Below are 16,449 nucleotides of genomic sequence, written 5' to 3' on the forward strand. Positions count from 1 at the left end.
GTTATTATATTTTATTAAACTCTTTGATGTTTTACTTATATTTCTAATCCATCAACCGATACGAAAACCGGTTTTCATATATGCGACAAGTTTGGCATGTGTGAAAACCGGTAACCGGTGCAAATAAATACTTTTGTATTTATGAATACGCGCAAATAAGTCAAAAGAGATTTTCCCACAGAATCGTTGGGGGTGCGGCACGTGCAAATGCTGATGCTGTTCCTGGCTATGATCGTTTGCCACATGATGCGCGCGAATATCACGCTCGCCATTGTCACCATGACCGACACCGGCCAAGAAGATGTAAGAGTTTTCACATCTTGGTGCTATTCAAAAATAATCAACGATATAGTTCAAAGTGTTAACACATTGAAATAGGAATCAATAATCGAGGTTGCCCAAATATGACCGATTATGCCATTTGTAGGCACTTTCATGAGCAGTAGATATATAATATGCCTCAATGACGTTGACCAGTCCTAATAAATTAATTAAACAAGAAGAATTATGTATAATAGATGATGACTTTCAATATTTTATTTGTAAAAAATTACATTAAGTGATAAACGAATCAAAAGAATAAAAAATAATTCTTACTAAAAGAAAATATTGGAGTTAGTCTTACTAATTTAAAGCTCCGTCACATACTTCCAAAATGACATTGTTAAAGCCTTTAAATAGGTAGACATTAAAAATACTGCTGATCTTGATAATCTTTCAGTAAAGTAATTAATTTGGTAGTTGATTGTACTTTCTCTTACTATGCTATGTAGTTTGTGTTTGACAAATGTGTTGGTGATAATGTGTTTCCTGACCACATGAAGTTAAGCAAAGATATTTCACTTTTTAGATCTGGTAATATTCAGACCCCATCAATTTCAGACCTGTTTCAACACTACCTACTATATAAATCAGATGTGTGCACATTTTTACATTATTAATTTAATGTCTCCTAAACAGTTTGGTTTCACTTGGGATCGCTCTACAACCGATGCTGGTGTGAAGTTGATAATACATATATTTGATGCATGGGTCTCACATGATGCTATTGGTGTAACCTGTGACCCTTCTAAGGCTTTTGATTGTATGCACCATAATACTCGGGTCATGAAAGTTCTCCGCTATTGTGTGGCGGGCCGTGACCTCGACATTCTTAAATCATATTTGAGTGGGAGAGTACAGAGACTCTATGTCATCGGTACGAGATCATCAGGGTCTGCAATAAGCATGGGTGTCTCTCAAGGCTCAATTATAGATTCATTTTTGTTTTTAGTTTATAATAATGACTTACTTACCTAGCCTCGTGGAGGGTATAGAACATGAGATAGTATTGTTTGCTGATGATACTTCCTTATTGATTTAAAGTTAATAGGCACCAATATTCTTCACATGACGATGTAACCAATACTATATCTAAAGTAGTAAATTGGTTTACAGTTAACAACCTGCTCCTTAATAAGACAAAAACAAATTGTATGAAATTTACATTACCCAATGTCAGACAGATTTACATTACCTAATGTAGTTAGAAACGAAAAGTTTAACCTTGTAGATACAGTTGTATTTCAATTTTACGTGCGGTTAGGGCAATTTACAGTCTAGACCCCACTGTTTGAAAGATAAGTTTAAGGAGATTAACATTCTTACACTAACGTCCCAGTACATTTATGAAAATGTTATTTAATGTTAAGATAAATAGTTACAGACATAACATTAATACGAGAAATAAAAATAAACTAATTGTTCTCGCCAGTCGTCCTCATGAAATGTCCAATTCATTTAAGGGGTAATGTATACGCTTCTATAAAAAGATTCCTACTGAATACGAGGTTTAAACCTAATGTGAAACAAAAACTTTATACTAAAGGTTAACGTATTTATACATTTTCTGCGTATTTGGACGACAAAAATCCGTGGTAGTCACCCGTTTATCTTTTTCAGGTATTCTCGATCTAAGATGCTTAAATATTTACAAAGAGCAATTCTTAGAGTTTCTTGCTCATTCTTCTCAGGGGAATCTGCCTCAGGAAAAAGTAGTAGAGTTTAATCGGTATGACGATTTTAAGTGTAATTAGCTTACCTATGAAATAAAGATTATTTTACATTGACTTATACTTCCTTCGTTACGTTATTCACCCTGCAATTATTGATATTAATGGTTTGAAAAATCAAAAATATTCACAATCTAATATTGAATTTGGCAATATTTCATTCATACATACATTAGTGTCATTAATTTTCACACAGTGCCACTGCGAATAGAGCATATAGGTATAATGTGTATCGAGTGAAAAAAAAAACGGTGAAAGTGAATGCAATAACATTGTTTTTTAATATATTGAAAGCATAATAAGAAACCAAAACAAACAAAGATGTAGGCACGTACTGACTAAGGAATAATGAAAATTGACTTATAAGTAAAAAAGGAACAAAACTAAATAATAATAAATACAATAAATATTAGACAACATCACATACGTGGCTCTGAAACCAAAGTAAGTAGCTAAAGCACTTGTGTTATGAAAATCAGAAGCAACGACGGTACCACAAACATCCAGACCTGAGATAATGTTGAAAACCCGGCCGACCGGCCGGGCTCGATGATGATGATGATGACGACCTCAGAGATGGCGACACCATGAAAACCGGTGTGCAAGCTACTCGGATACGGAGGCCGTCAAAATGTGTTTTGGTAAATGAGAAATTGTGTACTAGACCGAAGAATGTTTTGCATGTGACTACGTACAAATTATAAATTACAATATAATGTTCAGTGAGTGGGCTTTCATCCCAACAATACAGCTTGCGAATTGTCAGCTCTACTTCAGAATGGGAATGATACATAATACTGACCCTAACGGTACTGCGGTAAGAATATCTTGCAATTTAGTACGTTCCCTAGAGGTGGAGATAAGTACATATGAGCTTTATACAGAAACCGGATAAAAGCGAATACAGTCGCAAAATGCTACAACCCCATAACCGTCACGTCTTTCCTATTAAAGACCGCAGAGAATCTGGGTATAAGGGATCGAGCGCTCAAGAACATACTTGTACACAGATACAGTTGTTATTTATTTTTACTCTCTTATCTTTGTATTTTGTACTTTTTATTTATTTATTTATTTATTTATTCATAGAAAACCAACAGCTTAAAACATTTAATAAAAACAGGAAAAGAAATACAAAGCCAATTACAGGTTTCCACCTGTAACAAAAGACTTTTTCGTATTTTATTAAGGTAGTTTCGTGGTGGTCCGTCTACTGTATATTTATACTCTACAAATAATAAAAAAATACACAAAAACATTTATTTAACTGTCTAAATAATCGTAATATTGTGATACATAGATAACCTCACTAGGCTAGAACTGAGTCGTGATGATCATCAGTACACAAGGTTTTTACACAAGAACTTATTTTACTATATTATTAAATTACTTATAAAAGAAATATGATAAATTTAAATAATAGTAATAACAAACATAAAAATGACAGAAGAGCAATAAATACTGCGTGTATGTGTATGTGTGTGGAGTGTGTGTATGTGTGTGCATGCGTTTGTGAATATGATTGCGAATTAATAATACAATATATATTGTTATATTGCGTAAGTAGTATATAATTGTAGCTGCATTGCATATCGTCGGTGTTTTGTAGACAGGGCGTAAGCGACATTTCAAAAAAAATCAGAGGAGCTTGTTTTAGGGTTTCAAAACTGTTTTGAAATATTAAGTTATTTATGTTGGATTTTTTTACATTATAATAACTTTAAACTTACATATTTAATTCATTTAACTCAATACATACTATATTGTAATGTTCCAATTACTAAAAGGGGTATGGACCGTGGTATTTATAACATACAATATCAAGAGGTATTTAAGATAAACGCACACACGCTCAATTTGTTGACAAGAGTTCTTATCCTGCCGTGCAAACTAGCATATCCAACTCATGTTTCAGCCTTTGACTAAAGTGCACCACTGAAATTTGAAATTAATTAATTCTAAAAGATAGTTGATGGAGTAAGGCTGAAAATATGGTTACTTGATTGTGTAATTTTACTGCTTTTCCGTAAAGAAAAGAACACGACTCCCAATCGCATCAACTCGTTTTTAATAATAATAACTAGAGATGCCACGAATAGTGATTTGGCCGAATACCGAATATTCGGCGTAAAATCTGTGCATTTCACGCGCGACCTGTTACGACTTGTCTCATTGCGCTGCATGCATAGATAACGGGTGGTGGCGCGTAAAAAGATAAAATCAATACATGACAGTTTCTGGACCTGTTTTGAAGAAGTCGCTACAGATAATATGCAAAATGATGAGGTTGTAGAGAAAAGTTCTATTGGATATGAGATTGATTTTTATTTGAAACTGTTCGCCTAGATCGGACGACAGATCCTTATAAGTGGTGGTCTGCAAACGCAAAGCAGTATACAATCCTATCAAAATTTGAGTTACTATCGTGTCCTGGCAGCAGTGTTTAATATAGTCAGAGGTTATTCTCAGAAGCAGGAATTGTTTATGAGGAAATACGCAATCGTTTGTTACCAACCAATGCTGAAAAAATTGTTTTCATTAATAATAATAATAGTAATAATTTGTGATTACAATACATGATACACTTTGAGTAATATGTGCTTTTTTTCATCACTTTATATTCGATATTCGGCCGAATAGTTGTAGTATTCGGCCGAATACCGAATATTAAGTAAGTGGCCCAATAGGCCAAATACCGAGTAGTAGCCTAGTATTCGTGGTATCTCTAATAATAATGCACATGCTCCTAGCCTTGCACTAGGGAAATCCCCATGTATCGCGGGTGCCATGGACACACACATAAAACACCAGAAATTACATCCAAACTTACGAGAAAAATTAATATAGGCCATACAAATATTTCTCCCGGGACTTCTGCGTGGCAGACCAGCATTGTAACCGTTCGGCTACGGAGACAGTTATCGTAGTTGTAAACAATTCTCAATTTTTTTATTTGTTTTAATAGCAACAACATTTTCCTTTAAGACCAATTTCGTTCAACTTATTAAAAGTGCGAAGAAATATTAGGGGTTAAAGTATGAAATTGCCGTTTTATTGCAATAGGTTCTTTGAATTTTCGTAGAATCTTCATGGTTTGAGGTTTTCGAATGAAACTTTTTTCAAATGGTGTCTGTGTTTTTTTTTTTAAATTTGAAACATTTGAATATCGACGATCAATTGTTTTTGTTATTCAATTTAGAGGATTCGCTCTGGACCTTTTGGAGGGAAAAGTTACGTTTTTATTTTGACTTTCAATTATTTTGTGAAATCTGGTTTAAAGTGGAATAGGATAGTGCTATTGTGCCTTAATCGCAGATTAAAACGCGAAATTATACGAATCTCGAACTAGAATACCCGTAGCGGCCCGTTTTAAGGACTCCCGAGTCAATCCAAGCACGCCGCCTCAAATTGCCTATCCTCTTTGTGGCGGCCATATTTACAGAAACATAATTAAACTTCATGTTTAGGCTGATGGCTTTGCCAAAGCCTTAATAAATTAAAAAAAAAAAATTCAATTTAGACAAGAAAGATGGATACTGCGAAAATTCGAGTGATTTTTGAATACGAGTTCCGACGCGGAACTAACGCGGCAGAAACAGCCCGCAATATCAATGCTGCGTTTGGAGAGGGGTCTACTAATGAACGCACCGTGCGATTTTGGTTTAAACGCTTTCGTGATGGAAATTTCGACTTAAAGAACGAGGCACGAGGAAGACCGCCCACACAGGTGAATAACGATGAATTAAGAGAGATAGTGGAAGCCGATCCTAGTCAAACTACCCAGGAATTAGCGGCATGGTTTAACGTTACCTTACCCACAATATTGACTCACTTGCGTCAAATCAATAAAATAAAAAAATACGAAATATGGGTGCCTCATGATTTGACTGATCTGCAGAAAGAAACGCGTGTTGAAACTTGTGTTGCCTTGTTGAACCGGTACAGAAATGAAGGAATATTGGATCGAATTGTAACATGTGATGAAAAGTGGATTCTTTATGATAACCGGAAAAGAAAAATGCAATGGCTGACCCCAGGTCAAATGCCACAACAGTGTCCTAAAGCAAAACTTACCAATAAAAAGGTAATGGTAACTGTTTGGTGGTCTCAGCATGGTGTTATTCACTATAGTTTTCTCCGATCTGGTCAAGCAATAACGGCAGATGTCTATTGTGCCGAACTTCGAACCATGTTGACAAAACTAGCAGTAAAACAGCCCCGACTCATGAATCGATCTTCACCATTATTGCTCCACGACAACGCGAGACCTCACACAGCACGAGAAACCATTTTGACCCTTCAGGAACTGCAGTTAGAAACCATTCGTCAGCCTCCGTATTCACCAGACCTTGCTCCAACGGACTACCATTTTTTTCGTGATTTGGACAATTATCTACGTGACAAGAAGTTTTCTTCCCAGGAGGCAGTACAAAATGCTTTCACACAGTTTGTGCAGTCTAGATCGTCGGAGTTCTATCGCAAAGGCATTAATAACCTTCCCATTAGGTGGCAGCAATGTATAGATAATAATGGCAACTATTTTGATTAAATAAATTTGTTAAAAATTTAAAAAATAAACAATTTAGATTTTCAGTACAAATCGGCAATTTCATACTTTAACCCCTATTATATTGGTCAGAGATCAGCATGAAGCAAATAAAGCTTATATTATCACTATGTTTACTATGCCAATAATTTGAGATGCGTATTATATCTATTATTATCATAGAACGGAATAAGCAATAAAGCTCCTTGAGAAAGAGTTCGTCTAGGGAAATACCTTACCTATTTGTGCCGCCAAACAGTAACGTAAGCATTACTGCGTTCCGGTTTTGAAGGGTAAGGCTGCTGGTGAAATTACAGGCACATGGGATTTGTTAACGTACATCTCAGGATGTTGAACTGTTTGTAATACACTACCCAACTTAAGTTATTGCAAGTTAGACACCAAAAATATATTCCTTTAAGTTTATGAATTTTGTTTCAATTTCTTGTTATGTTTATTGCAATGTTCACAGACCTTCGACTGGAGTACCCAGATGCAGAGCGTGATAATGTCCTCATTCTTCTGGGGTTACGCAATTCTGCAGATACCAGCGGGCGAAATGGCCGCTAAGTTTGGGGGCCACATCCTTATCCTGCTATGTGTTGGTGTCAATTCCGTGTTGACTCTGCTTCTACCGTTTGGATCTTATTATGTGAGTATGTGTCAACACCCGTTGCATGGGTATTCCTTGTTAAGGGTTACATGGAGGCGTAATGAAAGTGCAGATGAGTTATTTGTACCATTTTTTGATGTTTGAAGTACTTTTAAATGATGCCTTCCCACACCGCAGCAGTAAATTTAGGTATTACTTGCCAAACACAATATTGAAATAAAGCACAGTGGACCGCTTCGAACAGACTGACATTTATTTTTGTAATGGACACAGTAAAACATAGAATGAGACAATGACAAAATAGAGTGTTTCAAAACTTATCAATTTCTACACTAGATGGCGTTACCATTCAATTATTAATATTATTTTGTTACCTATTTATTACCAATATCACCACTTCACAAAATAATCCAAAAACAAAAGTTACTATTAAACAGTGTTTTACAAAGCTAACTTAATTTTACTATTCCTATCCTATTCATGAATTTACAATGCTTCACTTTACATAAACTTTTAGTACAAATATCAGCTGGCATGTCTGATGTTTTTAAGTATTTAATTTTAACTATAATATAATAATAATAATAATGTTTATTGTCACAAAAATAGTACAACATTATAATGAAGTCCCTGACTCCAGAGCTAGGTTACAAACCTGTGTGACTGGAGGCAGTGTCCTCTCTCAAATTTTGACAAATTTAGTCTATTTCATTACAATAGGTACAAACAAAAGATTAAAATATGGTAGGTAAACTATCTAACTTAACATTTCCATGCACATTGTAAAGTTTATATATATATATATATATATAGTGTGTGTGTGTGTGTGTGTGTGTGTGTGTGTGTGTGTGTGTGCGTGTGTGTGTTTGTGTGTGTGTTGTGATAAAATTGAAATTTGCAAAACAAAATAAATAAACACTTCAGAAACCACTACCGCAATAACGCTTCGGTTTCATCGTAGTCTAAAGTTAATATCCAATTCTTAATTTTTAATTTAGCTTCACAAGCAGGTAATGGATATATGTTTAGAGTTTTATTAGTTTTATTGTACAGGTATGAAGGCATAAACAGTAGCTGTCGTCTTGCCCAAGCTGTGCGGCATTTAACGAAAGAACACACATTAGTTCGGGTGCGCTTCTCATTATAGCTGTCTTTGTTATATGGGGTGACTTTATGCTGTTTCATGACACTTTGCAAAACGAATAGTTGCCTTACAGAAAGTACTTTGCACTCTTCATATAAAGTTGTAGTAGGTAATCTAAAAGGACTAAAAGACATGACTTTGAGTAAGGATCTTTGTGCTCTTTCCAAGGCAAGTACATGAGTTTTGCAAGCACCTCCCCAAGCCCCTACACAATATCTCAACACTGACTCCGCGAGTGCATAATAAATTTTTCGCAGCAGCCCGAAATCAGCAACGTATCTGAGTTTTTTGAAAACGTAAATGAGTTTTCTGATACGCGAGGTCGTGAATTCTATATGCGCACGCCAACTGAGCCTGTCGTCCAGAATCACCCCGAGATATTTAACATTGCTAGACTTGGTAACCGTAAGACAGGTACAGTCCGAATTGAGAGAAGAGCTACAGGTGTGAAGTTTAATTACAATATTTGCCGGATTATTGTTAGGAGGAGTAAATTGAAGGAATGTCGATTTTGAGAGATTTAACGTTAGTAAATTTTCTCGTAGCCAACAACTAACACTTCGTAGACCACGCTCAGCAGTAACACGAACCTCGTCCCAAGTCCTTCCAGTGAAAACTAAGGCCGTATCATCAGCATAAGTAAAAATTTTGGTATTTTGTAATGCCATTCGACACAAGTCATTTATGCATACTAAAAACAGACTCGGTCCGAGAATACTACCCTGGGGGACTCCATAGGTGACCGGAGATTCTGCACTTACCATGTGACCAATTTTAACCTGTTGCGTTCGATCGCATAGGAAATCCTTTAAGATCCCAAGGGCGTCACCCCGGACACCGATACGATCTAGTTTGTCCACAAGGATGGGAATCGCGACAGTGTCAAAAGCTTTTGCCAGATCTAGGAAAATTCCCAAGCATTTCTGTCCAGCATCACATTTTGAGGTTACATGTGCTATTAGCTGACTAACCGCGTCTTCAGTACTCATATTTTGTCTAAATCCAAATTGTGAACTTGATAATAAATTATTATGTTCTAAGAAATTCATCAGGCGGTTATTTATTACCTTCTCAAGTACCTTAGAAAGTGAGCTGAGTACAGATATTGGTCTATAATTTGTGACACTGTCGCGAGACCCACCCTTGTGAACTGGGGTGATAAGCGACCTCTTAAAAGCTTTTGGAAATATTCCTTGGGATAAACACAGTTCAATAATTTTAGTTAAAGGAGGAACTATAATATGTTTCGCAAGTTTTAGAAATTTAACAGGTATGGAATCCCACCCAACGGCACAGTCGTTTTTAATATTTATTATTAGCGATTCAATCTCGGCTTCGTCTGGTGATAGTAGTACAATAGAATTAGTTGCTTGTGGACCGAATGAGTTATATTTACCCATATTGCAATTTACCGAGGAAATTATGGCATCTGCTAACTGCTTACCTACATTGGAAAAGTATGTATTTATATCCTGAATGTCATTACTACCGTCTAAACGCAATAGATCATCTGCAGTGTTTTTTGATTTCGAAATATCAAGAATCGATTTTATTGCATTCCAAGTTTCCTTATTAGACTTCGAAGAAATTAGTAAAGATTTTTCATAATTTATTTTAAGTTTCCGCAACAATGAGTTACAATAATTGCGGTATCGCTTGTATATAGTTTCTAGTATATTATTATTTGGGTCTTTTTTAAATTTTTATGAAGCCTATCCCTATGACGAATGCACCGAAGGAGACCAGATGTTATCCACGGTTTCAAGGTTTTTTTCCTATTAGGTACCTTGTATATCTTACTGTTTGATGTTATAGCAATAGACAGTTTTTCAACAAAAGATGTGGCGGCTATGTTAGCGTCACAGGAAGGCGTTATAAAAGAGAAATCAACAGATGTTAGGTTTTTAATAGCCGCTTCAAAGTCAATCCTTTTGAAATGGGAATCGGTGACAGGCTTGTGCTTTGTTAGAGAAAGATTTAACAACACGAGGGCATGGTCTGTTATCGTAGAATCAGTAACAAAAACTGAAGCCGGGAAAATAGTTTTTAACATTATATGATCCAAACAATTCCGTATCTAGTAGGGTACTGGTGACCAGGCAACAAACCCAATTCTGCAGACAGATCTAAATAAGTAGCACTATGTTTATCAATGCTATTACGCTTAATGTCAATGTTCAAATCACCAGCCAATATAATATTCTTTTTAGAGTGTAACGGACGAATAATTTCGTCTATTGTATTTAATAAAATGTCAGTGGAAGGTAGGGACGGTGACCTATAAATAGCCAGTATATGTATATCGGGTTCAAGGTCAAGTAAAAGGAAACTTGCTCCTTTCGGTTCTGGCTCAGTGACCGTACATCTTAAATTGTTTTTGACATATGTAACAATTCCGTCATTTTGATTAAAAAATTTACTATTTGAAAAGGCAATATAGTTTTCCATCTGAGGAATAGGCTTGCGATCATTCAGCCAACATTCAGTTAATATTATGATGTCAATGTCCATTGTAAACATAGATAATTGAGCTATTAATTTATCAAAGTTTTTGTAAATGCTTCGGATATTTTGAGTAACTATGTTAAAGGAATTAATAGTGTTTGTTATAAATTTGTTGCAAGTCTCTGTATCACAGGAGTAGGCTGTAGCTATTGAAATATTATCCAGTTCTAATGTGTTTTTAAGATGTGAATTTACCATTTTTAAAATAATTATTTATAAGTGCGTAAATAAACGTCATAATGTAAATACTATGAAGGAAATAATGAAATGCAATTTTATTATTTGATAAACTACTGTAAATAAAATAGAAATGACAAATCCTTAGACGCGCATGTGAATTTTGCTGAAGTGTGTGTAATTTTTGTGTGTGTGTTGTGAATGTAGTATATAGTTTAGTGCATGTGTATATAATTTTTTAACTGACTTGTTAGCAACTGCCTCTCTAATAAAATGAAATCTTACATCCGTGTGTTTACTTCTCCTGTGATACATACAATTCTCAGAAAGCTTCTGTGCACTTTGATTATCGTTATATATTTCAATTGGAAAATTATCTGTTCTAATTATTTCTGACACTACATTTTTTAAGAAAATTGCTTCTTTACTGTCTTCGCAAATAGCCATATATTCAGCCTCTGTGCTGGACAATGCAACACTTTGCTGTTTGCTACTCTCATGGGATATTACGCAACCAGAGTATACAAAACAATATCCAGCGTAGGATCTTCTATCTACTACATCTGAGGCCCAATCGGCATCTACAAATCCAAATATATCTAAGTTATCTTTTACATACATCAGACTAAAAGATTTTGTAGAACTTAAATATTTCAATACTCGTTTTGCTTGTTTCCAATGTGTTTCAGTATTACAATTATTAAACTGACTAAGATAGCTGACACAATATGATATATCAGGTCTAGTTAAAACTGAAAGGTACATTAAACTTCCTGTCAGCTGTTGGTATGGATAATTAGTAGCTACAATTTCGCCTTTATGAAGTTTTAAATTGACCTCCATAGGAGTATCTATATTTTTACAATTTTCCGTGTTAATTTTTTTTTAATAGTCTTTCGATAAATTGTTCTTGATCAATGCAAATTTTATTACTATATATTTTGATATTCGTACCCAAAAATTTTCTCAATTGTCCTAAGTCTTGTAACTGAAATCTGGCGCTTAACTGGCCTTTAAGGTGATCTACCTCTACTTTACAGTTTGAAAATATGAAAAAATCATCAACGAATAAAGCTACAAAAGCTTTCTGTCTGTCTGATGATTTTATAAACAAACATGGTTCATACACAGATTTTTTGTAATTTAGCTCTACTAAACAATCATCAACCTTTTTGTACCACTGCCTTGCTGACTGTTTAAGTCCATAGATAGGTCTATTTAATTTTAATACTTTATTTTCATTACTTTTATACACGAGATTTTGAGGTAATTGCATATAAACTGTTTCATCGAGATGGCCATTCAGGAAAGCTGTGGTTATATCCAAATGAGTTATAAATCTAAGAGAATCTCAGAGTTTAAATCTAAGTTTACACTAATAAACAATAATTTCAACGTGGAGTATTTAAGGACAGGAGAAAATGTTTCTTTATAGTCAATTCTTTCTCTTTGTGTAAAGCTTTTGCCACCAATCTTGCCCTATATCTCACTGTATTGTCAGTATTTATTTTTTTCTCATACACCCACTTGCACTGAACCACTTTACTGTCACTTGGTTTTTCTACCAATTCCCAAGCTTTATTATCATAGAATGACTGGAAGTCTTCCTTCATAGACTTGCTCCATTCATCTCGTTCACCACCACTCAACACCTCCTCATGAGTTAAATTGTCTTCACACATATCCGTATTCTCGGTTAAACATATATTACTGTACCCATACCTAGCTGGTGATCTGCTTTCCCTCTTTGCTGAGATATAATTTGCACCATTGCTAATCTCCTCGTAAGACATACTGTCACAAAACTCATCTGAGTTAGAAGAATTCATAGAACCATTTGGTACATATGTAACGTCCGCCGGATCTATTATGGTTTCTGAAGTACTCGAATTGAGTGTGTCATCTGGTACATTTTCCTTCTCTTCTACCATAACATCTACATCAGGAATTTTACTTTCCTGCTCTCGTATTACAGCGTGTGTCATATCTGAATTTGTATTATTTTCCATAATAATAACAACCCTGCTGGTAGTAATGCTCTTCGACTTAGGGTTATATAATCTGTAGCCCTTTTGTATTTTCTGCATATCCAAGAAGAATATATTTTTCTGCCTTTTTGTCCCATTTAGTTCTTTATATTTTAGGAACATGAACCATCGCAGTACTTCCAGATACCCGAATGTGGCTGAGATCTGGCTTTCTTCCTGTCCAGAGCTCGTAGGGCGTTTTATCTAATCCTGATGCCAATGTTCTACTTCGTAAGTAAATTGTAGTGTTGACTGCTTCAGCCCAAAAACTTTTCCCAAGATTGGCATCAAATAAAAGACAGCGAACTTTTTCCACAACCGTTCTATTTAGCCGTTCACAAAGGCCGTTCTGCTCCGGTGTATGGGGATTTGCTTTTTGATGCACAATACCAGCTTTTTTCGAAAAAAGTTCAAATTCTGCAGAACAAAATTCCCCGCCGTTATCTATTCTCAGTCCCTTAATGCTCTTGTCTTTTTGTTTCTCCACTAAAGCCTTAAATTCCTTAAAAAAGTCTTTGGCTTCACTCTTCGACTTCATGAAATATACGAAGGCCATTCTGCTGTAGTCGTCGATCAAAAGGAGAAAATACTTTGCCAGTCCTATCGAGACTGTTTCCATGGGACCGCATGTACCACCTCCAAAACACTGTCACATCTGGAACTTAAGTGTGAGAAAGGCAATCTCGCTAGCTACCCTTCACAACAAGTGACACACTGGGAAATTATCAATTTCAGCCTTTTTCGGGAATGAAACTCCCTTTACAGCGCCATTCTTCAAGTTGTTCAGATCCTTACTGTTAATATGACCTAATCTTCTATGCCATAGCAAACTTATTGTTACTGCCGAATAAGCTAACAAACAATCATGTTTTATGTCTAATCTGTACACTCCATTCACTAGATATGCCTTTGCAATAAGAATATTATTGTTTTTTTTATATTATTTATTATTTTGCACACTTCTTGTTCGAAAATAACTTGATTTCCGTTTCGAATCTACTCGCTCACTGATAGAAGGTTTGTAGTGAGGTTAGGAATGCACAAGAAATTCTTCACAGTTATACTGAACTCTAAACCATCCACTACAGTCGTTATTTGCGTATTTCCAGAGCATAACACTTGTACTTGCGTTTTATTTGCTACCACAATGGTTTGCATGGCCGGGTATCTGTCACCATTCACTAAAAGTTTTTTGTCGGTAATCATATGTGCACGGGCTCCGGGATCTATATACCAATCCGTATTATTATATGTTGAGTTCATGAAAAATAAACTGAACACTGCGCTTTCTTTGTCCTTGTTACAGTTACACTGATTTTTATAATGTCCCACTTGTTTACATTTGTAGCATTGAATTGTTTTTACGGGTTTCAAAGATGGCGTTTTCAACTTTGAAGTTTTATCGGTGTTGCCATATTTTTTGTTGCTATTCCAACCTTTAGACAAAAAAGCACTTTCCATTCCAGTGCTACCAACCTCCGGACTCATGTCAAGTAATTTCGCTTTAATGGCGTACGTACTTACTATCATGCCGGAATGTTCAATGGTCATTATCATCGGCGCGAATTTTTCACTCAGTCCCGCCAATAATAAGCATTCAACCCACTCATCAGTAATCTGAAATCCTGTACCTCGTAATTTTTGAGCTGTATCTACAATCTCGGTTATATATGTCGTCATAGATTCACTTTCTTCCAGCCGAATTGAAATTAAAGGCCGCAATAAGCTGATTTTTCTTTGAAATCCCCGGTCATTAAAAAGTAATTTCAGGTATTTCCACACATCCTGAGCAGTATTCTCTTCTTTTATGTGGACATAAAGACTGGAATCAATTGTCATGATTAATTTAGTTTTGGCTTTTTTATCTTCTGCATCAGTAATTTTTTCACCACTGTTGTTATTGATATCCATGCCCTCCAGTAAGAGAAACTTTTCAGCGGCAAATGCCCACTCATCGTAGTTTTCGCGGCCTTTGAGTTTTGGTACGTTAACCAGGTAGCTACCGGCCATTTTGACAAACGAATATAACACGTGGAACGTAACCGTAGTACACAGTTTATATTAAAAATTATTGCAAGCGGAACTTGTTTCGCTGATGTGAATCACACACAAATACTTTTTTCGCGAAATAAAATTACTTTTAAATTTCACTGGGCCCACAACCTATTGAAATAAAACACAGTGGACCGCTTTGAACAGACTGACATTTATTTTTGTAATGTACACAGTAAACCATAGAATGAGTCAATGACAAAATAGAGTGTTCCACAACTTATCAATTTCTATACTAGATGGCGTTGCCACTCACTTATTAATATTATTTTGTTACTTATTTATTACCAATACACAATAATTATTATTCGACGATTACTTCATAAATAAAGAAAATTATTTCATTAGAAAATCCGATCCCTCCACAAAACTCGGCAAGGAACATTCGTTACCTTAAATGAAGAACATATTCACTGCAACGGACTGTATCAATGAATTCGGGTGGGTGTTAACAAAGTGTGACAAAGACCAATTCGTACAGCTATATATCCACAAACAGAAACATTAGCTAAAAACAATCACATTTAAATTTAGAATTTAAATATAAAACTAAAACTTAAAAAGACCACTATAACATACAAAAGAGATTTGCAGCGACTGCTGCGATTCGCTACAGTCATTTTACAGATTACGGCTATTAGCCGCTCACGCGATGCGCTCCTCCTACCGCAAAATGGCGGCTATTTGGTTTCGCAAAATAGAAATGGATTCAGTTTAAATACAAGTTTTTATAAATAAAAATTATTATTCTGCATTGCTAAATAAATACCCTCCGTACTACCACTACAAAAACATCTCAAATAAAATACAGTAATGCACCGCAAATCCTGCACTTAAAAAGCACTAATGAAATTTTGGTGTACTTGGATAAATATGATAATATTCCGTTTGAGTGGTTCTAACGTTTACCATGAAATTACTCCTTAAAGTATAGTTTATAAACATTTATATTCAGGGTAAACTTAAAAAACGCTACTTACGGTATGTTTTCAATAAATAAACACCGAAATCACCAGCCCAAACAATAACACACACCATTGTCGTGACGTATTTTTGAAGTTGTTAATTTTTTTTAAATGACAGACCCAGGTATTAAAAACTTTATGGGTTGCTAGAGTAGTTACCGAAATAGCAATTAATATTAGGTATTTTACCTGTTATAACTTCGATATCCGATAAATCGATATAAAATCATCACCGACACCTCTAGGTGTGGTATGCGTCTACGGCTGCATGTATCGCGTGAGCGGATAGAGAACATTTTATTTTTTCAGGGAGATTGGCAACTAGTTTGCGCATTCCGTGTACTTCAGGGCTTAAGTCAAGGGTTTTTG

At 35.3% G+C, this 16,449-nt stretch overlaps 1 protein-coding gene across 1 annotated transcript; it reads left to right on the top strand.

Moving 5' to 3' along the window:
* Positions 1 to 181: 181 nt before the first annotated feature.
* Positions 182 to 16,442, top strand: LOC113225844 (putative inorganic phosphate cotransporter; the record flags this gene model as incomplete). Its single annotated transcript, XM_026458293.1, has 3 exons — positions 182 to 303; positions 7,070 to 7,249; positions 16,390 to 16,442. Coding segments are annotated over 3 exons (355 nt in total), but the record flags the coding sequence as incomplete, so codon positions are not given.
* Between the last annotated feature and the right edge of the window lie 7 nt (positions 16,443 to 16,449).

The sequence above is a fragment of the Hyposmocoma kahamanoa genome, unplaced genomic scaffold, assembly GCF_003589595.1.
Source record: "Hyposmocoma kahamanoa isolate Upper Pololo Valley unplaced genomic scaffold, ASM358959v1 176125, whole genome shotgun sequence".
Lineage (NCBI taxonomy): Eukaryota > Metazoa > Arthropoda > Insecta > Lepidoptera > Cosmopterigidae > Hyposmocoma > Hyposmocoma kahamanoa.